Here is a 25,047-nt window from a genome sequence, read left to right on the forward strand (position 1 = left end):
ATGTACCATATATTATTGTTTACATGCACTATGCAGTTTTTTTACCGCAGGGGGTTTAATCCTGTTTCTGTCTTTAGTGTATTCATCATGGATCGTCTTCGCCATGATGGACATCTACATTACGTAGGGTCTTCTGTCTCCGTCCGTCCGGCTCCTTGTCAACATGTGTGCTGCTAAAATTGCATCTTTTACTGGGACATTACTTCTCGGCAGCATGTCGCCTGGTGCCAGGTCACGATAAGGCAGCAGGGCAGGAGAGATAACGGTCCGGGCAGGGTGGAGGTTGTAAAATCTTATACACGATGATGTGTAGGAAGGGGCGAGAGCGTCGGAGAACTAGCGCAGGCCGGACATAGCAACCTACAGGCAGGAACGCAGGGCGTGGACGGCAATAATACACATACTGTATGTGTACAAGGAATAAAGTTCAGGAGCAGCCCTAGGTCCTCTCACATTACAAGAGAGAAATGAAACTAGAAGGGAGAGAAGCCTCCAGAGGAGAAAAGCAGCTGCCCAAGAGCTAATGAACTCCTTGCTGACTACAAGGGTAATCGGTGAGTGCCACAGATTGACCATATACAGGGACCTCTGTGTGCACACTCTCTCTGTGCACCATTCTTCTGTGTGCACACTCTCTCTGTGCACCATTCCTCTGTGTGCACACTCTCTCTGTGCACCATTCCTCTGTGTGCAAACTCTCTCTGTGCACCATTCCTCTGTGTGCAAACTCTCTCTGTGCACCATTCCTCTGTTCACACTGACTCTTTGCACCAATCTTGTGTGCCCACTGACTCTGTGCACCATTCTTCTGTGTGCACACTGACACTGTGCACCATTCCTCTGAGTGCGCACTCTGTGCACCATTTCTGTGTGCACACTCTCTCTGTGCACCATTCCTCTGTGTGCAAACTCTCTGTGCACCATTCCTCTGTGTGCAAACTCTCTCTGTGCACCATTCCTCTGTGTGCAAACTCTCTCTGTGCACCATTCCTCTGTGTGCACACTGACTCTTTGCACCAATCTTGTGTGCCCACTGACTGTGCACCATTCTTATGTGTGCACACTGACTCTGCACCATTCCTCTGAGTGCTCACTCTGTGCACCATTCCTCTGTGTGCACACTCTCTCTGTGCACCATTCCTTTGTATGCACACTCTCTCTGTGCACCATTCCTCTGTGTGCAAACTCTCTCTGTGCACCATTCCTCTGTGTGCACACTGACTCTTTGCACCAATCTTGTGTGCCCACTGACTCTGTGCACCATTCTTCTGTGTGCACACTGACTCTGCACCATTCCTCTGAGTGCTCACTCTGTGCACCATTCCTCTGTATGCACACTCTCTCTGTGCACCATTCCTCTGTATGCACACTCTCTCTGTACACCATTCCTCTGTGTGCAAACTCTCTCTGTGCACCATTCCTCTGTTCACACTGACTCTTTGCACCAATCTTGTGTGCCCACTGACTCTGTGCACCATTCATCTGTGTGCACACTGACACTGTGCACCATTCCTCTGAGTGCTCACTCTGTGCACCATTTCTCTGTGTGCACACTCTCTCTGTGCACCATTCCTCTGTGTGCAAACTCTCTCTGTGCACCATTCCTCTGTGTGCACACTGACTCTTTGCACCAATCTGGTGTGCCCACTGACTCTGTGCACCATTCTTCTGTGTGCACACTGACACTGTGCACCATTCCTCTGAGTGCTCACTCTGTGCACCATTTCTCTGTGTGCACACTCTCTCTGTGCACCATTCCTCTGTGTGCACACTGACTCTTTGCACCAATCTGGTGTGCCCACTGACTCTGTGCACCATTCTTCTGTGTGCACACTGACACTGTGCACCATTCCTCTGAGTGCTCACTCTGTGCACCATTTCTCTGTGTTCACACTCTCTCTGTGCACCATTCCTCTGTGTGCACACTGACTCTTTGCACCAATCTGGTGTGCCCACTGACTCCGTGACCATTCCTCTGTGTGCACACTATCTGTGCACCATTCCTCTGTGCACACTGACTGTGCAGTGACCCTGCAGTGCACATTGCAGCTCCCATTCACCAGACTTTTTTAGCTGGTGTCTGTACACTTTACCTCTATAGGGAGGAGCAGAAGACTGCATTGTTCTACACAGGGAGCCACTTCAGTTCTTACAATGGGTCTCTGCGGAGGACGTGTGCGAAGACATCATGCCAGACTGTGGCCATAATCATGGCGTGTCGCCAGATGTATAGAGGCCCCTGGCCATCTTCAGTCTCATTACCCAGGAATGTACAAGACACTCCCAAGAAAAAAACAGCTTCAGGAGTACAAAATACGGCTGGAATGAGTCAGAGAATGGCAGAAATCTGAGCCTAGTATAACTGCATAGGAGCTGCATACACAAAACGGCAAGTGATTACAGCAAGAGGATTTGAAAAGAATTAACAAATGTCCTTAAAAATGTTTCCCCCTTGCACTCAGTGTATCACAAGAAAAGGACTGGACCACAGCGTCTAGTATGTAGGAGATCAGTGACGTCAGGGAGACAATCCCAGAGAACACAAGCTGCAAACTGCTCCCGATTCCCCAGTATTTCTAGTAGATGAAGCCGAGATCCCCTGGGGTGAACTGTTCATCACATTCACTACAAACCCTGCCGCAAACTGGGGAGTTGGAGTATTCCCTGCAGCATAATGTCTACTTACTGTGAGGCAGTGACCCTGTTACAGTTAGGGGGCGCTGTATGTGCTCCTCAGGATACACATGGAGGCATAATGGTGATTATGAGACAGTGACCGGCATTGTTGTAAATGGCTGATATGTGTCACAGAGGAAGTCTGCGCTAAGCCCAAAATGCTGTAGTTCCACAAGTGTTTTGTTTAGTTTACTAGGGGGGCTTACAGGGTTAGTCAGAGAGCTGGGCAGGACTGACTAACCACACACACCGGTCATGTATTGGGTGGATACAGCTACAGTGTGACCATGATTTGGGTCACACGGTTCGGAGTGTATGGACCTAAATGGTCTGTGTTCTGAGGTCCTGAAAGGTCTATGTGTTGGAAGGTCCCAAGAGGGGACGGACTTCCTGAAGAGCACAGGGTGAGACCATGTACTGGCAGAATCGGTGACGGCACTACGTTGGAGATGCTACCGTCCAGCTGAGGGTCAGGAACTCTCAGGTGGCCTGGTGAGCAAGGCATTGTCCGGGACGGTGATCCCAGTTTGACAGCTTCCCTGGAAACCAGAACTGACAGGAGGTCAGTGTGTGGATCAGGAGCTTCAGGAAGGTAGCTCCAAATAAAAGGGGCTTCTATGAACTGTGCGGTCACCCAGGGTAGCTGGACGAAGTGAGGTCCAACGTGATTAGAGACTGCGAACTAATGTCATATATGCTGTCCGAGTAGAGACATTGATGTGGCGCACGGACACCCCGGGAACTAGTCAGAGGTGGGTGGGTGTAGTGTCTGTCTAATGAAGGAAGTTGTGTATTATGTACTATATATTACAGTGGTTTATGAATGTATAATTAACCACATGGAGTGTTTAATGGAGAAATTGTTCCTGTGTGACTGAATTCCGTGGCCGAGCGAGTGTCCCCCAACACACTCTGTAAGCACTGTCTTACATATGGTGGAGAATGTGGGCAACAGTCCAGGAAGCATTCACATTTTTTCAAGTCAGCTTGCTGTGGCTCGGCGGGTCCTTGAAGATTACAAGTGTTTGGCTGTAACTCGGCGGGGTTACGAAGTTTCCTGTGGTGTCTGGAGGTCAGCAGAACCGTCTGAAGGTCCGCAGAGCTGCTTGGAACTGTACAGAGCTTGGCTGAGCCTTATAGAGCCATGCAAAGCGGTGTAGAGCTGTGCAGAGCAGTGCGGAACCTCACTGTACGGAACCTTGCAGAGCTTTGCGGAGCCGGACAGAGACTGGCAGAGTGGTGTGGAGCTGCGGAGAGGAGCTGCAGTTTCAGCGGGCGCAGCAAGAGGTTCTGCAGCAGCAGGAGCTGCAGGTGCAGCAGCGGCTTGTGATCAGCAGCCAGTGGTGACAATGGTTTGTGGCTGCAGCTGGAGCTGTGTTAGTGCCAGTGGGAGCTGGTGAGGTGTCATAAGGACATTAGTGGTTGTGTTGGGCTTAGGGTTGGAGTTTAAAATTGGGGGGTTTCCACTGTTTAGGCACATCAGGGGATCTCCAAACGCAACATGGCGCCTGATCTCAATTCCAGCCAATTCTGCGATGAAAAAGTGAAACTGTGCTGTGAAGAAACCAGATTGTATCTTAATTTCCCAGACAACCATGTTTTTGTAAACCCACAAGAATTGACTTTTTATCTGTATATTGGCTTGTGGATTTAAGTGTTTATGTCTGGTGGGTCAGGAAGACAGACTTGTATATCTTTTAACATACTATGTAAAGGGGGTTTTACACATAGCAATATCGCTAAAGCGTCACCGATATTGTGACGCAGCAGCGATATGCTAGCGATATCGCTATGTGTGATACTTACCTCTGACCGGCTCCCCCGCTGTCTGTCGCTGATCGCGCAGGTCCATTTCTCGTCGGGCGCTTCCTGCTGGCGCCGACGAGCGACGTGTGGACGCGGACGGAGGACGTCATGGTCGCCGCGTCTGAAAGGTAAGTAAGGACCGCTGCTGCATTGCTAGTGAAATCTGCCTGTGTGGCAGCTCACAAGCGACCATTTAGCGATGCACCAGCGATCTTGACCGGGTCATATCGTGGTCGGGATCGCTGGTGCATCGCTAAATGTAAAGGGGCCTTAAGTCTGTAATAGTGACTTGTACATAGTGTGTGCTTATCTGTGTTTATTGTGAGCTGATATGCTAATTGTGTATTGTATTCTATAACCAGTTTGTTGACTTCTAAGGTAAATAGGGAAAGGCTGTGAGGATGAACTGAAGCACACTGGGTAATTCTGAAGATAGCTTACATGTCTCCGGTATAAAAACAAGAGACAGAGCAGTGGAGATCTCATCTCATCACCCACAGCTACCAGTCATACATTCTGAAAAACACTCAACGGACGTGACAACTGCAGACAATTCATCATGGCTCCGTCACGAGGGGCACGGATCTATGATTCTGTAGGAATCAACCTAGAGGTTGTCATCCCCGGTTGGAAGGACACAGATCTGATCCAGTGACCATCTCTCAACCAAGGATATGTTTGGAGAAAGTCAGGTTTGGGACCTGCTGGTTGCCTGGTTCCATGGAGATGGTCGGAATAACCATGTGATGACTCTCATGTCAACTGGCTTTGAACCTTGTATGGACTGTCACCTCCCTACGCTTGTCATTGTCTCTTCTCTGTGTGTATATCACAGGTGGAATAGTGACCCTGGGAGCTGTGTTGTGTCAACTGGCTTTGGACCTTCTACGGACTCTATGGACTGTTCTCGGTCATCTCCCTACGCTTGTCAATATCTCTTCTGTGTGTATATCACAGGTGGAATATCGACCCTGGGAGCTCTGACGTAACATCTACCATTATCCAGGCGAGTCAGCGGAAGGGTTAGGCCCTGTAATGTGCACCATATTGGGGGTAATTGCTGGGATTGTCCTGTTTTCTATTGGGTGTTGTTCAATAAAGTATTGCCACACTGTTTTACCCTAACCCTGTGTTGTCTGTGTAGTATCTTGCCCACGGGGAGATAGAGCGGGCGTTCAGTGGTATGAACCCTTGTCCATGCAGTCTTTCTAAAGGCAGCCAGGCCAGCGGACGAAAGCACCCACTGACTCCATTTCGCCACAGGTGCTCCTTCCATTCCAAGCTCTGACATGCGCCCAAACAGTGGTTTACCCCCACATATGGTGTATCAGCCTACTCAGGACAAATTGCACAACAACTTTTGGGGTCCAATTTCTCCTGTTACCCTTGGGAAAATATCATTTTTGTGGAAAAACATGATTTTTTTTTAAATTTATATGGCTCTACGTTATAAACTTCTGTGAAGCATTTGGGGGTTCAAAGTTCTCACCACACATATAGATAAGTTCTAGTTTCCAAAATGGGGTCACTTGTGGGGGGGTTTCTACTGTTTAGGTACATCAAGGGCTCTCCAAATGCGACATGACGCCCGCAGACCATTCCATCAAAGTCTGCAATCCAAAACTATTGTATTACTTATTGTATTACTACTTCCCTTCCTAGCCCCGGCGTGTGCCCATATAGTAGTTTTCTCCCACATATGGGATATCCATCCCCCTTTGGACTTTACGAGTCCACAGTCATGCCCTTCGGCATGAAAAATGCCCCTGCCACTTTCCAGCGGATGGTCAACCACCTGCTTCGGGGACTGGAGGAGTACGCGGTGGCGTACTTGGATGACAACGCCATCTTCAGTTCCACCTGGGAGGAACACCTTCAGCACCTCCAGGAGGTGCTCAAGCGTCTTCACCAGGCAGGCCTGACTATCAAGCCGGGAAAGTGCCAGATGGGCATGAGCGAGGTCCACTACCTGGGGCACCGGGTAGGTGGGGGTTCCATGAGTCCGGAGCCAGAAAAGGTGGACGCAATTGTGTCCTGGCCCACCCCCAGGACCAAGAAACAGGTGAAGTCCTTCTTGGGTACTGCAGGGTACTATAGGCGGTTCGTGCAGGACTATAGCGCCCTTGCAAAACCCTTGACCGACCTCACCAAGCAGAGGCTACCCCAAACAGTCAACTGGACAGATGACTGTGAGGCAACCTTCCAAGCTTTGAAAACAGCCCTGTGCGACTCTCCAGTGTTGAAAGCAGTCGACAGCAGTCGCCCGTTTCTGGTACAGACCGACGCCAGCGAGTTTGGCCTCAGTGCTGTGCTCAGCCAGGTCGACTCGGGGGACCAAGAGCACCCCGTGTTGTACCTGAGCCGGAAACTTTTGCCGAGGGAAGTGGCATACTCCACCATCGAGAAGGAGTGTCTGGCCATGGTGTGGGCACTGCAACGTTTGCAGCCCTACCTGTACGGGCGCACCTTCATGGTGGTAACCGACCACAACCCTCTGAGCTGGTTGCACACAGTGTCCGGAACCAATGGAAGGTTGCTCCGCTGGAGCCTTGCCCTTCAACAGTACGACTTTACTGTACAACACAAAAAGGGTAGCGAACATAGTAATGCCGATGGGTTGTCCCGCCGGGGCGAACCCGCTGAGGTGCGCATGGACGATTACCGTCAGGTAATGCCTCCGTAGTGCCCTCAAAAAAGGGGAGGTGTAATGTAACATGTCTGTAAAGTATGATGTTTTTCTGTAACCTTCTAGAATCCTCCATTCTATGACAAAGTAGCTTGTCATCTAGCTGCAGCATTCCCCCTTGCCTCCCCCCTCTCTAGCTGTTGGTAATAGGGCACTTCCTCTGTAAGCATTTGTCCTCCACAGCTATCTGCCTGCGTGCAGCTCTGTGAAACCTGAAACTTAAGTGAGAAAGCCTTCTCCTCCCCCCTCCCTGCACAGCTAAGGGAAAGCATTTCTTAGTGCATATTTGATGTTCTCGTATTGGATTCGATAAATTACAAACAATGGTACCCTATGTGTGGTTATATGAGCGTTTCTCGTCTCGATATAGTTAGTATAAGTTTTTAGTAAAGTTTCAACTTAGAGAGTAGGGGGGTGGAACCTCCCCAGCTGGCCCCTTTTGCTGAGGTCACACAGCCTAGACCATAAGGGATGCGAGGGGACAATGAGCTCAGTTTGAGCTGCAGATGCCATGCTAGAAAGATCTGCCGATGTCTTGGGATGTCTGGTTGGCTGCGGCCTATCCCCCCAGCCACATGGTCTGCCTAATACCACCTAAGCACATGTGTTACTTTCTGTTCTTTCATCCATGTTGTTTTCATATACTGGCATTGTACATATTTAATGTCTCAATTTATAGCAACTTTTATCTATGTAATCACTGTCCACATTTCGGGAATAAATGATAAAATCTATTAGTCTGCCTTCATGCTCTAAGAAACGAACTATGCTCCTTTTTTAGGTAATTACGCTACTGTTTGGGTTGGCTTCGAACCCCTCCATTAAGTCTATAACTTAAGTGGAGAAACCAGGAGCTGGTGGCAGCGTGGTGTGTGCAGTTGATTAGGCTAGTTGGCAGTACGGAGGGGTCTTATATTTCTGAATGAGTGGCTATAGGCCAAATCATTGATTATTCCCTTACTGCAGTAGTCTAATTGTCCGTGCGCAACAAGCAGCCCGTCCGGCGACTAATTATCCTAGGTGCAGTTCCCTGACAGACCTGAGGGTAAGGGAGCGCCGGAGAGCTGCGAGTTCCAAAGTGGAACTGAGAAAGTGGGATATACATAAATCCCCGCAGTTCTTAGAAGGTTGTTAGCAGTGGTGGGGCATCCAAAATACCCCCCTGCGGTAAATTGTTAGAGCAAAATTAGCTTGCTGTATATTGTTGTCACATAGTGCCAGTGGTGGGATAACTAAGATAAGCCCCCACTGTGCCTGTAATAGCCGTGTGCCGGCAGTGCGTCGTGTCCCTCCGTCCGCTGACATACCAGTGTCAGTGGTGGGATTGTGACGTATTGGTGGCACCGGCCGCGCCGCCATCACAACTTCTCTAGACCTGGACACAGCTTGGCAGATCTAAAAGTCCTAATACTAATACTGAAAGGTCATTTCAATAGTGACAGAGAGAAAAATCTGAGAGTTCAAATTTATACATATGTTTCAATCTCTAACAATAGGACTGAATTTGACACCTGGATTCATGACTCATTACATGGACACAGTTAACACCTCCACAAGAAGGTCTTCAGATGTCTAATAGAACACTGCCACCTCATCTACATGTATAACAAACCTTAATTTGATTTCCTTGGCCTGTCTCTAGCAAGCATCTCTCTTTTCCTTGTATAATTCCTATATAAATGTTGCCATCTCTTCTCAGTATATGCCTGATGAAGGGACCTTCTGAGCCTTGAAAGCTTGCAAATATAATTTCTCTGGTTAGCCAATGAAGGTATCACTCCTGGAATACTTTTCTCAATTTTTTGTGGGGGACATAAGTATTTACATCTATTTTTCTGGCTAACACTGTACCACAATTTTATTTTGTATTGTACATCACAAGAAAGGTGTAAAAGTTACTACAAGATATGTGAATTGTTACATGTATATTGATATCCACTGTTTATTGTTTAAAATCTTTTGAAACCTAAATAAAAATAACTGGTTTAAAAAAAAAAAGAAAGGTGTAAAAGGGCAAGTAGCCACCATTAGGAAACAAGTAAAGGAGCATGGAGCATTGTGAAGTTTCCACCATCAGTGATGGTTTGGGGAGCCATGTCATCTGCTGGTGTAGGTCCACTGTGTTTTAGCAAGACCAAAGTCAGCGCAGCCGTCTACCAGGACATTTTAGAGCTCTTTATGCTTCCCTCTGTCAACAAGCTTTATGGAGATGGAAATGTCATTCTCCAGCAGGACTTGGCCCCTGTCCACACTGCCAAAAGTACCAATACCTGGTGTACACACAACAGTATCACTGTGCTTGATGGGCAGCAAACTCGCCTGACCTTAACCCCATAGAGAATCTATGGAGTATTGTCAAGAGGAAGATGAGAGACACCAGACCCCACAATGCAGACGAGCTGAAGGCTGCTATCAAAGCAACCTGGGCTTCCATAACCCCTCAGCAGTGCCACAGGCTGATCGCCTCCATGCCACGCCGCCTTGAGGCAGTAATTGATGCAGAAGGAGCCCGACCAAGTATTGAGAGCATTTACTGATCATACATTTCAGGAGGACAACATTTCCGATTTTACAATCTTTTTTCTGGCTGGTGTTATAAAGTATTCTAATTTCCTGAGATAATGACTTTTGGGTTTTCATTGGCTATAAGCCGTAATCATCAACATTACCAGAAATAAACCCGTGACATAGATCACTCTGTGTGTAATGACTCTATAGAATAGAGGAGAGTCACTAACTGAAATAAATTCACTTTTTGATGATATTCTAATTTTGCAGGATGCACCTGTATGTATCCCACTGCTTGTGTAGACGGCAGCAATCCCGTTAGTAATATCGTCCTATAATCTTATCTTCCTAGGTTGTATCCAGCAGGACAGGAGGACATCTTGACGGGAGATAATGGGTATGTAAATCTTTTTGTACTATCAAAATAACACCCCATGAAGTTTTGGGCAAAAGTGAAGGAAATCTGACACAAAGTATCTCCAAAAAACCCTCCATGATTACCATGAGTGACAGGCTGCCCACTTTGTCCATTCCGACAGACGACCAGTTCCCATAAGCAGTGAGTGATTGTCACGTACACACTTCTCTGCACGTGACATGGGGTGCGCCTGCAAGGGTTAATTTATCCGCGCTCACTCAATCCAACTCTCAACCCCTAGGCTATAAAGTGAACATAAATCACACTCCGACACAGTCCGCACACCCCGATTACTCAACGCGCTGCCACCACTCAAACACGCGGGTGATGAGTTCCCAAAATGTTTGTCGGACAATCAAAACTTCACACGCTCTCTGAAGAGCTATAGATTCTTTATAGTATACAAGAGTCAAACTTATTAAAGATCTAAAGCTTTAATATAAAAATATTCAGTGCTTAAAATAACTTAATAAAAAGGTAAAAAGAAAACAACGCACAAATATGCAAAACAGTTATAAAGTAAAAAGGAGAAATAGCAGAAATGCTAAACGCTTCCGTCATTGTCGGTTTCATTGAGGGAAGGAGAAGTGAATTATGGATGGGATCAGCCTCCCGGGCCGCCCTTAAATGTGAACCCTTCTCTTTGTGTCACCTAGCTTTTTATAGTCCTGACCGTAGGCTGATACTTCCAGGATGACCTGGATTGGCCCATTTAAAAGATGCTGTTTGTGAATGGATGATGGGCTAAGCTGTGGCATTTCATATTTCTTGTGTCTCCCTATACAGACAATAGGAGATATTCTTTCCTAGCTACAAGTCTACTAGCTCTGTGAAGCTGCCATGTTTGACACCTCTACCATTCTTCCAGGAGACCCCTTGTGGTTCTAAGGCTACTTTCACACTAGCGTTGTTTTGTGCTGTGCTGCGTGCGCAGCCCAAACGCATACAAAAAACGAATCAAGCGTTTTGCATACATTTGCTTATTTTATGCGCATGCATTTTAACCAGTTTGTAGCCCTATTGACTCTTAAAGCGCATGCGATTTTAAACGCTGACGTGCGCATGTCCATGCGTATGTCTGCTTTCCCATAGACTGTAATGTGATTTTTTTTGTCGCATTCCGTGCGCACGCGTTTTTTTGAGACAGGTCGGACGGTCCAAAAATGCAACAGGTTGCGTCCGGCGCGCCTGGGCGCACACCACAAAAAAAAGCGCATGCGCACGAAAACGCATACGAACGCGTGCAAACACAAGACCATGCGCCCCCATGTTAAAGATAGGGGATCAGGACGCATGCGCATGTACACGCACAATGCGCTGCGCTAAAAAACGCTAGTGTGAAACCAGCCTAAGTTCCTGCAATAAGAGCAGACAGATGTTCTGTCCTTTGTGTAGAGGCAATATATGGATGTAGCCTTAACCATTTGCGCTACTGACATTATTGTCTACCTTACAATTATATACTTCTTTCACAGAGATATACATCTGGCTATGATACAGGGATGGCAACATGCAGAACATCGCAGCTATGAAAGAAAAGGGTCAGAACACGTTGAATATCACCTGAATCAGTTTTCAATCGTTTTTTGCATATACACAGTGTTGCTTTTGTTCCCATTTTAAAGCCATTGACGCATACTGCTGATCATTCTGTGTGCACAGAAGTGCAGTCTACACAGTAATGGCCACCAGCGGTCATGTAATAGCTGAGGTCGGCCTGTCTAAATGCAGCATAAGACCTTTGATGCCCCTTATTAGTCTTGTGGTGGTTCTTTGTACACTTTATAATGGCCGCCATACACATTAGACTAAGGACGATAAAACCTTGTAATATCGGTAGCATCATTTATCAGTCTAATGTTTATGGGAGCCTCCGAAATCTCACCAACAGATGATATTGGTGGAGAGAAGGAGCTGGCCTTCTGGATTTCCAATGACCAAACATTTTACTCCATTTCAAGATTCGGGCTGCTTGAAACTGGGTTGATTCCAGACCACAACTGGATCTTTGCTCTCGCAAGCAGTTCAATTCCTCTAAGTTCACCTCGTCCTCCACAACGTTCTGGGTCTCTCAACAGACCAATTCCTGGATCATATCCGACCGAGTGTTGGTGGTCTGGTATTCAATCTGTTCAAGCTGGCACAGCTCCTCTAGTTGCCGTTTCTTGTTGCGGCTATATATCTACTCTGGTCCTCTTCCCAAGGCCGAGCTGGTGGGGTTGAACATGGCGGCATCCGAAACCTGCTGTGTATGACTTACCCATGGTCTGCTGGGTCTGTCTATATGCATTCCTGGTTGTGGCGCTCTTGAACGGTGTCTACGTACACCAGTCTCCTGCAGCTCCCCGGATTAGCCGAGCTGAGTAGTATCCCACTGCTGCCACCAAGTTTGGAGACATGAGGGTCAGTGGGTGCTCTTGTCCGCTGGCCTGGCTGTCTTTAGAAAGTCCGCATGGACCAGGTGAGGGTAAAACAGTGTGACAATAATTTATTGAATAACTAAGAGACAATAGCATATAGAACTGTTCCAACAAATACACAAGATGGTGCAAAAGACAGAGTCTCAACCTTCCGCTGGCTCACGGGGATAAGAGCACCTGTAAGGTTTGGGCGTCCAGGGCCTATTACCTCAACTAGTAGCACGCCGATTTTGGCAGGTACCCACAGACAGGAGGTAGCGGCAATCTAAGGAAGCTGACTGAGTGCAGTGAGGTATGTGGCCAGGTTACCTGATTGTCCCAGCCTAGATTCTCCAAACGCCTTTGAGGGTTCAGTGATGGTGAATGGAACAGATCTGTATTCATCCAGGCGGGCCATGGTCCCTTAAGCTGGCAACCTGTAGAATCTATCTGGGAACAGAGGTAGATCCCTTTTATAATTTACAACTGTCCTACTAGCCATCTTCCACAGGTCAGGGGTAAAGTGGGAGGAGATCATCTCTCATTGCTCGAGTATTCAATCAATCCGCATAGTTTATCCTTCAATGTTTGCAGGTCAGCAAGCTGCATGGACTGGTACAATGGGTAATCAACATATCAGCAGACATCGATTGTTTAACCCCTTTTTGCCATATGACGTACTATCCTATCCATGGGACCTGGGACTTAATTCCCATGGACGGGATAGTACGTCATGGCATTTAATGCAACATAAGTCGTGGTGATCGCATTAAAATTCCAATGCCATCTTACCTAAGGGAAGATGACCTCGGCATCCTGGGGTCTCTCACCGCCTTCCTGGCCTCCCGAGCGCTGTGATTGGCTGTTCAATTCTGAAAACCCCACCGGATTGGCGCGATCGCAGATTGCATCGATCGCACCAATTGCAGGGCACAGCAGCGGTATTACCGCACTGTGCCCTGCCGGCACCGGCCTGGATCGGTGCTGTAATAGCACTGATCCTAGGCCAGAGCCTAGGACAGGCCCAGCAGGGCCTGCAGGAGCTGATTGGCGCGATAAATGTTATCATCAATCGCGCCAATCACAGGGCACAGCTGTGGTCACGCTGTGACCTGCCTAGGAATGGGGGCTGTGAGCTCCGATCCTAGGCAGTTGCCATGGTCACCAGGCAGAGCAGTAATTGGTGGGATCGATGTGATCATTCGATCCCATCAATGACAGGTCACTGCAGTGGTGTGACCGCTGAGACCTGTCTCTGACCTGCCCGTGACCTGTCTGACTGCTCTGCAGTCACACAGACAGAGCTCAACCTGTGCTGGGTATTGTGGTGCCACAGCAGCCTGTAGCACCACAATTCCTGCTGAAGAAGACAGAAGAAAAAAAAGAGACCCTACAACTGTGTTACCTGATCCCTGCCCAATCTATCTTCATCCCCCCTTTGTGCCACCTCCGTGCGCACATTTAGCAGCCGCCAAGCGTTGATTGGTGACGCAGTTCACCGATCAACACTCGTGCTCGCTTTTTTTCCTCAGCCTCCTTTGTACCAACTCCGTACTCGCAACCAGAACCGCCAAACTTTGATAAGTGATGCAATTCACTTATCAGAGCTTGTGCCTGCCGTTTTCCTTTTTTTTCACCCCCCCTCTTGCACCACACCTGTGTGCACACCCAGCAGCCGCCGAACTTTGATAAGTGACGCAGTTCACTTATCAGAGCTATGGCCTGCTGTTTTAGATTTTTCTTTTCACAGGTATTTTTTTCTCCCTATTTGCTTTTTTCTTTTAGCTTTTTCTTTTCAGAATAGTGTTCACCAATCACTAGCCCCCTCTCACATAGTTATCGATAAAGTAGACACAAAGCACCACTCTACAAATTCCTCTCTGCGCGAGGTACCGTAGCCTGCGGTACTGTCCGCAAAAATCAGAGAGGCCTCTCGAAAACGCTACTTGGGCAGATGCTTAGAAAAGGTGAGAGCAGAGCCCTATGTAGCGACCACCTTCTGGTGGTCAAGTACAAGGACAGGAGGGATGTCCTTCTCTTGACCACCATACACGGTGATGGCAGCGCCCTCAGCACTGTACGGGGTACCTCTACACAGGTCAGCTAACCGACCTGTGTAGTGGGGAACAACAAAAACATGGGGGGGCGTTGATCTCTCCGATCAACTCCTCCAACCGTACAATGCTCTGAGAAAGGCCAGGGTGTGGTACAAAAAGCTGGCCATGCACATCGTACAAATGGCAAAGCTCAACGCATTCCTGCTGTCACAATGTGCGTGCCACACTGATACGTCATACCTTCAGTTCCAGGAGGTAGTGGTTAAGGCCCTGATGTTTGGCACTCCGGAAGCAGCGGGCCCCAGTACTTCCGGAACTGAAGGTGCTCGTATCGTACAAAGTCAGCATTTTCCAGGGGTGGTCCTGCCAAGTGGAAGAAAAGGTAAGGCGCAAAAAAGGTGCCGAGTGTGTTACAAAAAGGGAATACGCAAGGACACCATTTATCAATGCGACACCTGCCCTGAAAACCTGGCCTATGTATGAAGGATTGCTTCAAACTGTACCACACCTCAATGCACTAATTTACAGGAAACAGATTAGTTCCAAAGGGGGCACATCTAGATAAGCTCCTTGTGTGTCTAGTATAGAAAATGATGTTTCTTTTTTTTTACTGTTTAGGCACATCAGGGGCTCAGCAAATGGAACATGATGCAAGCAGACCATTCCACCAAGGTCTGCATTCCAAAACGTCACTACTTCCCTTTCGATCCCCGACGTGTGCCCAAAGTTTTTTCCCACATATGGGGTACCAGCGTACTCAGGACAAATTGGACAACTTTTGGTGTTCAATTTCTACTTTTACCCTTGGGAAAATTAAAAATGGGGGACTAAAAGATCATTTTTGTGGGCAAAAAAAATAGGATTTTATTTTCACGCCTGGGCATTATAAACTTTAGTAAAACACTTGGGGGTTCATAATTCTCAACCCACATCTAGATAAGTTCCTTAGGGGGTCTAGTTTCCAAAATGGGCTCACTTGTGGTTTTTTTTTTTTTACTGTTTAGGCACATCAGGGCCTCTGCAAACGGAACATGACGCCCGCAGACCATTCCACCAAAGTCTGCATTCCGTTTACCCCCACATATGGGGTATAGGCGTACTCAGGACAAATTGGACAACTTTTGGGGTCCAATTTCTCCTGTTACACCTGGGAAAATAAAAAAAATTGGGACTAAAATATCATTTCTGTGGAAAAAAAAATATTTTTTTTTCACACCCAAGCATTATAAACTTTAGTAAAACACTTGGGGGTTCAAAGTGCTCAGTCACCACACATCTAGATAAGTTCCTTAGGGGGTCTAATTTCCAAAATGGGGTCACTTGTGGGGGGTTTCCACTGTTTAGGCACATCAGGGGCTCGTCAAAGGCGACATGGCGTCAGATCTCAATTCCAGACAATTTTAGGTTGAAATAGTCAAACGGCGCTCCTTCCCTTCTGAGCTCTGCCATGTGCCCAAACAATGGTTCCCCCCCCCCACATATGGGGTATCAGAGTACTCAGGACAAAATAGAGAACAGCTTTTGGGGTCCAATTTCTCCTGTTACCCTTGGGAAAATAAAAAAATTGTTGCTAAAATATCATTTTTGTGACTAAAAAGTTAAATGTTCATTTTTTCCTTCCACGTCGCTTCTGCTCCTGTAAAACACCCAAAGGGTTAATAATCTTCCTGAATGTAGTCCTGATTACCTTGAGGGGTGCAGTTTTTAAAATGGTGTCACTTTTATGTATTTTCTGCCAGATAGACCCCTCAAAGTGACTCAAATGTGAGGTGGTCCCTAAATCGCTGGTCAACTTTTAACCCTTATAACTTCCTTACAAAAAAAAATTGTTTTCAAAATTGTGCTGATGTAAAGTAGACATGTGGGAAATGTTATTTAGTACCTATTTTGTGTGACATATTTCTGTTTTAAGGGCATAAAAATTTAAATTTTGAAAATTGCTAAATTTTCAAAATTTTTGCCACATTTCCGTTTTTTTCCCATAAATAAACACAAGTTATATCAAAGAAATGTTACCACTAAAGTGAAGTACAATATGTCACGAGAAAACAATGTCAGAATCGCCGGGAACCATTGAAGCGTTCCAGAGTTATTACCTCATAAATGGACAGTGGTCAGAATTGTTAAAATTGACCCAGCTATTAACGTGCAAACCACTCTTGGTGGATAAGGTGTTAATGACCGTGTCCCTGTCCCTCAAGGGTAGCAACACAATAAGCTGCAACAAACATCAATTCAGGAGTCAAAATTCAGGCTCATATGAACAATGGCCTGTCTCTTGACCCACCAAAGAAAAACACATCTGGCCTAATCAAGAAAAAATGCTGTGTCGTCGCATAGATGATTGAAAAATGTTGAACATTGGGGCCAGGACAGAGACTTGTGGTTGCCCATGTGACACACTCTTCCAATTGGTTTTGCAGCCATTTATTTAACCTCTCTTTGAGTACGATCACTGAGCCAGTTATGAATCCACCTCACAGTAGCCTTGTCAATTCCATACTTGGTCATTTTTTCAATTAGGTTACAATTGCTTTGCTGAAGTTAATATATACTATATCTACTGCATTTCCCTGATCAACTCAGTCAGTGATTCCATCATAGAAGGAAATTAGTCTGGCATAACTTGTTTACTACAAACCCATGTTGGCTCTGGTTAATTACTGTATTCTTATCCAAGTACTTTCTTACATGCTGTTTAGTGATTTGCTTATTTCCTTTTATTGAAGATAGGGACAACATTTGCCCTTCTCCAAACTTCTTGGACTTCTCCTGTTCTCCAGGAATTTTCAAGGATTCTGGCTAGTGGTTCTGCAATTTACTCTGCTAACTCTTTCAGTACCCTAGAATGTAATTTATCTGGACCAGGAGATTTAAATTCACGTAAATTAGCTCAGTGTTCCCTCACCATCTCTGTTTGTAGATGTTCTGATTTTCTGTCCTTTGTTGCCTTGGATTTGTCTTTGGAGTATTCATTTGTATTGCCACTTTTGCCTTTGACCCACTCTGGCCTTAGTTACCTGACCCTAAACTTTACCTCTGACTTACCCATGTATTATTCCTTTGCCCTTGACGTACCTTCATGGCTTTTGATCTGACTCCTTGACTTCCCTGCCTCAAAAGTGTCTCTGCATTACAGTCGTTTTCTACCATGTCTGATCCAATTGCAAACTTAGCTTTCTCAACCTATAGACCTTAATTTACCCATTGGGTATCTATAAAGCTGAGTGTGTGTATCAAGCCACGCCCACTCCATATAGCCCCACCCACTGGTGAATGGAAAGTGGGTTTGCAGAGGGAAAGTGCAGAATGCGGGTTGAGAACGGAGCTGCGAGGGAGAGAGCGTGACATGGATGGAGCGGTGCTGCCAAGGGATAGAGCGGGACAGAGCATGGAAAGCATGACTGTAGAGGGAGAGACCGAGGCTGTGGAGGGATAGAATGGGACAGCGCCTGGAGAGCATGGCTGTGGAGCAACAGAATGGGACAGCGCCTGGTGAGCGGTGCTGCAGAGGGAGAGAGCGGGACGGCGGATGGAGAGTGGGACTGCGGATGGAGCATGATGGCGGGTGGAGAGTGAGGCTGTTAAGGAAGAAAGCGGAACGCGAGTGCAGAGCTGGGCTGTTGAGGGAGAGCGCGGGACGGCAAGTGGAGACAGGGTCTGCGGTGGGAGAGTGCGGGACGGTGAGTGGGGAGAGAACTACAACAGGATGGTACCAAATGCATCTGGAGGGTAAATAGCACCTGAAGAGACATCCTTAAGGAATGTTTGTTACATTGGCACAAATATCTGTGTACATTATAATAACACCACATTCTAATTTTAGTAATAACCCTTTAAGGCACCCAGCTCAGTTATTGCTGCTCCCCTTTGCATAACCTCTAGAGCAGGGGTCCCCAACCTGTAGCTTGGGAGCTACATGTGGCTCGCGGTCCCATGAATTGTGGCTCGCGACTGTCTGCCAGCTTGGTGCATTAGGTCCAGGTCTAGCAAACAGGTATGAAGAGTACATCTCAAAATGGTGAATTTTGTGAGTAGCCCTGCAGGGAAGAGCAAATCTGGATGCATATATACTGGTCTTAGGGGTTTAGAGATGTTTTAGGTATGGTATGCTGGAGAATGATACCTGTTAGAGGAGGTGCTCAAAGCTCGATGTGACAGTGTGTTGGGTATGCTTGGTGGGAGAATACTGAAGTGGCGTATGGTGGGAACCCCTGGATCTCCGTGTACTTATTTGGAGTGATTTATGTGGAAAAGCTTTGGTTATCATTATACCTGTAATGGGGGCTTTGGTTGACACTACTTTGAAGGGGGTTGAAGCTGGATGTGGCTTGCGACCCTCTCTCAGTGCTGAATGTGGCTCGCGACCCTCTGTCAAAGCTGAATGTGGCTCTCAAGGTCAGAAAGGTTGGGGACGACTGCTCTAGAGACTCTTTAGCAATTGATATAGCACCAATGGACAAGCTCTAACATGGCACCCATTTAGAAAAAGGGGTCTAGGTCATCCCCATATAGAGACAATTAAGCTTATCATTCATTGTGGGGAAAAATGTTTACTGGGCTATATACAGAAGTAGAAGAAAATAATGTAAGTGACACCCAGCACAGTTTTACAGAAGTTGTCAAATCATTTTTTTTTATAAAGGCGAGTGGATGCCTCATGAAAGGATGAGACAAATGATGTAGTAACAAAATAAGTAAAGGTTTTGAATGAATCACTAGTGACTGAATGTTCTTTTTACAGATTACAAAACAAGACCTCTGGACGACTGGACAGAAGATCACGTTCGAGAGTGGCTGCGCTCCATACAGATTAAGACATCATACATAGATAAACTGTTTGATGAAGAGGTCACGGGACCAGTTCTAAGGAAAATAAACAATGAGTTTCTGAAAGGTCTTGGTATGAAACAAGGACAAATACAACTGCTTATGGAAGAAAGAAATGAGTTGATAAAAACGCAAAAAGTCAGCACACCTCAACCAAGTAACAACACCAATCCAAACAAGCTTCCACTCCAAAGCAAGCCAGCAAGTGAACAAGCAGGACCAGAAGCTACACATGAGACGGGAGCTAATCATCATTCTGAGACATCAGGAACCAAAGTCCAACAAGGAGAAAGTCCACATGAGACGGATAAAGAACATATTAATTCAGAGGCAATATCCTCTGTCAAGAGTAAAAATGATGGGGCTTTAGCAGCTGCATACGAATCAGACAAATGTAGGCACACACACAATTCAGGGTCAAATTTCAGATCCTTTGATAAAGAAGTTGAGAACTTTACATATGTAAAAGGCCAAGTCCTCCCTCCAGAATCAGGAGTAGAAGACATGATCACACCGTGTCATGAGTACAAGTCATTCATTACTGCCTCTAAGCTGGACCGCCAAAGACTTCAGGCAAAGTTTGCTGCAGAGGTGATTAAATTCGCTTGTGCTTGTCTGAACGTGAGGACTAATGGAACAATACATTTTGGGGTGATGGACAGCAAGGAAGACAAACGAAGTACACATGGGCAGATAATGGGGATCCCAGTGAAGGAGAGGGACATGTACGTCGATGCACTGGACTATATCGAGAGATGTCTCAAAGGAGAACACGAAGCAGCCAGAGCGTGTATTCGCACCCCTAAATTCATCGAGGTTATAGATAAAGGTGGTAAAGATCAACGCTTCGTGGTCGAGGTGGATGTGGTGCCTGATTCAGATTCTGTGAAAGGACGAGCTTTTCACGCAAGTTTACCAAAGTACAGTGAAAAGAGCAACAAAGTAAGTTTAGAAAAGAAAAACTATTTCCGCAGAATTGGAGCAAAATCTGAGCCAGTCCCGGAAGATGATATAGTGCAGTTTATTCAGAAACTTGAAAATTTGGATAAAGCGAGGAAGAAGGCAGAACAGAAGGTTACCTGTGATAACCCCACCATAGAAGATCTAGGAAGAAAAATCTCTGTTTTGCTAACTGACGGTAAAAAATATATCAATAATTCCCTACGATACATACTTGTTACAAATCAGTGCACCGAAAATAACCTGAATCATGTGAATTTTTTGACGCGCATGAATATTTTGTGTGTTTTCGACTTTGACCCAAACTCAGATAGTAAAGGACTGTGCTCTAAATACAAAGAGCATCATGCCATTAACATTCATTCCTTAAAGAACTACTCAAATGAAAGCAGGATAAGTACAGGAGATCTTAAGAAGAATCTGTCTCTGTTTAATCAAACCAGTTGGATATTCTGTAATGGTCGCAGCAATTACTTGGGTGAGGATGAACCATGTGATGAAAGCACCTGGGTCCGAACAAAGAGGAAACTTTTAAAAAAGGCCATTACTTTTCTTTGTGATGAAATCCTTCCGAAAGGATACTTCATTGTGGTCTTTCTTTTGCTGTCTAATGTAGAGGAACCAATTATTGACACTTTCCATGAGTTTTACACAGAATTAAATGGCATGGAATATATAATATGCATTGCAGAGAATAAAGAAGACTATGAGAAGTGGGCAAACCACGCAAAGGCTTCCTGTAAAGTGATGGAGATCCTTGATCAGAGGAGCATTGTGGGGATGCAGCTCAGTCATATCGATGCAACTGTCCAAAATCTCATGCCTCTATATTCTTCCATTAGACAGTTATCGGTTTCCACAAAAGGAGTGTGTGTCCTCACCACCCCCGATGAAGAGCGAATGCATTCTTTCGAAGTTCTGTGTGCCAATGAATGTGACAACAGAAACCTGGAGGATCTGACAAAAGAGCAAATTGAAGAGATTGAAACCACTTTCTACAGAGGTGGGAAGGTCAGCTGGAAGCACCTTTGGCTCGCAGATCAAGGGAAATGTGAAGCCTTTATTGAACGAGAAGCTTGTAATGAAGTTCAAAGCATTTTAAATGACATTCAATATGGAAACCGAGTGAGACTTCCTGTCGCAAGAATTAAAATTGTCCACCAACCAGGTAGTGGAGGAAGTACCGTAGCCCGACAAATTCTTTGGAAAAAACGTAAAGAATTAAGATGTGCTGTGCTGAAATCCTCATTTCCAGTCATGACTGTGTGTGAACACGCTGTGAATTTCAGAGAATATGAAGAGCGAGACATCCACCTCTGCCTCCCGGTCTTGCTGCTCATTGAAGACTGTGATGATGAGTACATTGATGACCTAAGGGATGAGTTAACCAAAGTAATGGTCTCTAAGAAGACTGCACCTGCAAAATTATGCTTCATCCTTCTAAGCTGTAAGAGAGTGAATGCCCCCGAAAAGCAATATACATTTTCTGCATTGGAGACGGTTGCAATTTCTCACAAACTTAGTAAGGATGAAAAAATAAAGTTTACCACAAAAGCAGAGAAACTTCAGAAGCAGTTCTCCCCAGAGTCCATCATAACATTCATTTTAATGAGTCAAGAGTTTGTAGAAGAATATGTGACAAACTTTGTCCATAATGTTATGGAGAATGTTGACGACTCGTCCAACGTTACCCGACTGATGAGATACGTGGCCTTACTTAACTGCTATGTCCAAAACTCATACATCTCGGTTTCTCACTGTGAGGCGTTCATGGGTCTCGATGCACACACAGAAGATAACAGTGAACTAAGGCAATACAATTTCGATAGTTGCCTCAGTGAACAAGCTAAACTAATCTTCATTGAAAGAGTGGATCCAATAACTTGCATAACCTGCATTCATATCATACATCCGTACGTTGCAAAAGAAATCTTAAAGCAGCTTCCCGACAATCCACAAAGTCAAATTGCTATGGACCTGCTTAAGGAAGATGTTCTGTTCCGGCACCGATTTGGTAGAGATGACTTTCTTGGCTTTGTCAGAGACTTGATTTTTCGGCGTCGTAAAATTAGCAGGGGTGACAGTGTTGATTCCTTCCTGTCCCCTTTAATTGAACATGTATGTGAAATGGAAAAAAGCCAAGAAAAAGCCATTGATCTGTTAAAAGTTTCCTATGAACGTTTTGACAAAGATCCTTTTTTGGCCCAGCAGCTTGCTAGACTGCATTATAAATATGAGAAGTTTGAGGCCGCTGTACACTGGGCAGAGACCGCCAAATCACAGCTTCCCAATGACTCCTTTATTTTGGACACTGAAGGGCAAGTGTATAAAAAGCAATTCAGCGTCTTACTAGACAAGACGAACAATGTTGTGCCCCTGGAGGAGGCCCCCGTGTTGATTGAGCATGCACTAAAAGCCATGCAGTGTTTTCGTGCAGCACAAAAAGTTGCTAAGGCTGAAACCGAGACCATGAACAATTCCGGATATTTTGGAGAGGTGGAAGTTGGATGCCGTTTGTTAAAGTTGTTGTCAACGCTTGAAATTTTCCCTCAGAATGAAAATAACAAAAGTCAGGAACTTCTGCACTATCTCCTAACCGACTACATTCCAGAATCTATCAAGAAACCCTGGTCCAAGTTTCACAACAACCTAAAAGGACTACACCGAAATATCTATAATGCACTAGAATGGATATCGGAGGAACTGAGCTACTTCCAAACTGATAAAATAAATGACAAAGAACAGAACAGTAATGTGGAAGAACAAGTCTACTCTCCTCGAACATGGCTGCTGCGCAAAATTGAGGTGTTTGCCAAATTTTTTAGCTCACAATTTTTGCCTCCAAGTGAAAATGGTGAAGAGAACGATGTTAAAACTTCCATTAATAAACTGATTCACAAGATGAACATTTACAGACTGGGAGGTGGTAGCACCAGTACAATCCTGTCACTGCTGTCAGACGTCAATGGTTCCACAAAAAAGCTATCAAACATAGTCGATCTTTGCACAAAATATACAGCCGGTGAAAACATGGATGATATTGACCGGATCAATTACATCATGAGCCACATAGCATTGGCCTGTGTAGCCCCCAACTCTCCAAAGCTGCTAACTTTTCAGCAATTACGGGAACTTAGCAAAACCTTCCAAAACCCAAGAAAGTCTTTTCCTTCGAGCGCTTATCTACTGCTCATACTGCTCTACTGGAAGGATGATGTTGTGGACAAGGAGCCTGATGCAAGAAAAGACAGGATTCTGAGCTCCGCTCTGCAAACCGCCCGTCGCTTGCATGAAATCAGGCTAAAGAATGTCCCCGTTCGCAAAAAACGAAGTAATGTCCTTTTCTTCTTGGGGCATAGTTTTGGCCTTTACAAGTTTCTCCACAGAAGTGCAGTGGAAAAACATATGGAAGGTCCAGTGAATGAATGGAGATTAAAGCTGGATGATGGAGATGTGGGAAAACTAGAAAGCCGGCAAAAGCTCCTTCGCACTGTTCCAGGATTTACGGAGTACGGGAAGATTTACACAACAGGTCACAGCAAGAAGGAAAGGATTGAAATTGTCCCCATAAATAACTCATCGGTGCCTTACGGGAATGAAAATGTGACTTTTTATCTGGGATTTACACTCGGAGGACTTGTGGCATACAATATAAAAGTGCAGCAGTGAAAGTCATGGACACTGAATAGAGCAGTAATCACAGCAGTTTAGTTAGGCCATAGATGAGTGAATCAATTCAATCCAAATCAAATTCATGTGGATTTTTTTTTACTTTGTAGCTTGATTTAATTAGCACAAATTGCAAAACAAAAAATGCATGCAACCTGTAGTGAAATATGTATATGTAGGCATGTACAGTCATATGTTAAAGTTTGGGCACCCCTATTAATGTTAACCTTTTTTCTTTATAACAATTTTGGTTTTTGCAACAGCTATTTCAGTTTCATATATCTAATAATTGATGGACTCAGTTATATTTCTGGATTCAAATGAGGTTTATTGTACTAATAGAAAATGTGCAATCTGCATTTTAACAAAATTTGACCGGTGCAAAAGTATGGGCACCTCAACATAAAAGTGACATTAATATTTCGTAGATCCTCCTTTTGCAAAAATAACAGCCTCTAGTCGCTTCCTGTAGCTATTAATGAGTTCCTGGATCCTGGATCAAGGTATTTGTGACCATTCCTGTTTACAAAACAATTCCAGTTCAGTTAAGTTTGATGGTCGCCGAGCATGGACAGCCCGCTTCAAATCATCCCACAGATGTTCAATGATATTCAGGTCTGGGGACTGGGATGGCCATTCCAGAACATTGTAATTGTTCCTCTGCATGAATGCCTGAGTAGATTAGGAGCGGTGTTTTGGATCATTGTCTTGCTGAAATATCCATCCCCTGCGTAAATTCAACTTCATCACTGATTCTTGCACATTATTGTCAAGAATCTGCTGATACTGAGTTGAATCCATGCGACCCTCAACTTTAACAAGATTCCCGGTGTCGGCATTGGCCACACAGCCACAAAGCATGATGGAACCTCCACCAAATCTTACTGTGGGTAGCAAGTGTTTTTCTTGGAATGCTGTGTTTTTTAGCCTCCATGCATAACGCCTTTTTGTATGACCAAACAACTCAAATCTTTGTTTCATCAGTCCACAGGACCTTCTTCCAAAATGTAACTGGCTTGTCCAAATGTGCTTTTGCAT

General features: G+C 45.5%; 1 protein-coding gene across 1 annotated transcript; it reads left to right on the forward strand.

Annotated features, from left to right (window-relative positions):
* Positions 1–5: 5 nt before the first annotated feature.
* Positions 6–24,279, forward strand: LOC141073531 (sterile alpha motif domain-containing protein 9-like). The gene is made up of 3 exons (XM_073560795.1): positions 6–554; positions 10,029–10,073; positions 19,295–24,279. Exons 2-3 carry the CDS (start codon positions 10,070–10,072, stop codon positions 24,007–24,009), a joined length of 4,719 nt encoding a protein of 1,572 aa, XP_073416896.1. The 5' UTR covers positions 6–554; positions 10,029–10,069; the 3' UTR covers positions 24,010–24,279.
* Positions 24,280–25,047: the final 768 nt, after the last annotated feature.

Source organism: Dendrobates tinctorius, unplaced genomic scaffold (assembly GCF_039654945.1).
Source record: "Dendrobates tinctorius isolate UK_male_01 unplaced genomic scaffold, ASM3965494v1 ptg000305l, whole genome shotgun sequence".
NCBI classification, from domain to species: domain Eukaryota; kingdom Metazoa; phylum Chordata; class Amphibia; order Anura; family Dendrobatidae; genus Dendrobates; species Dendrobates tinctorius.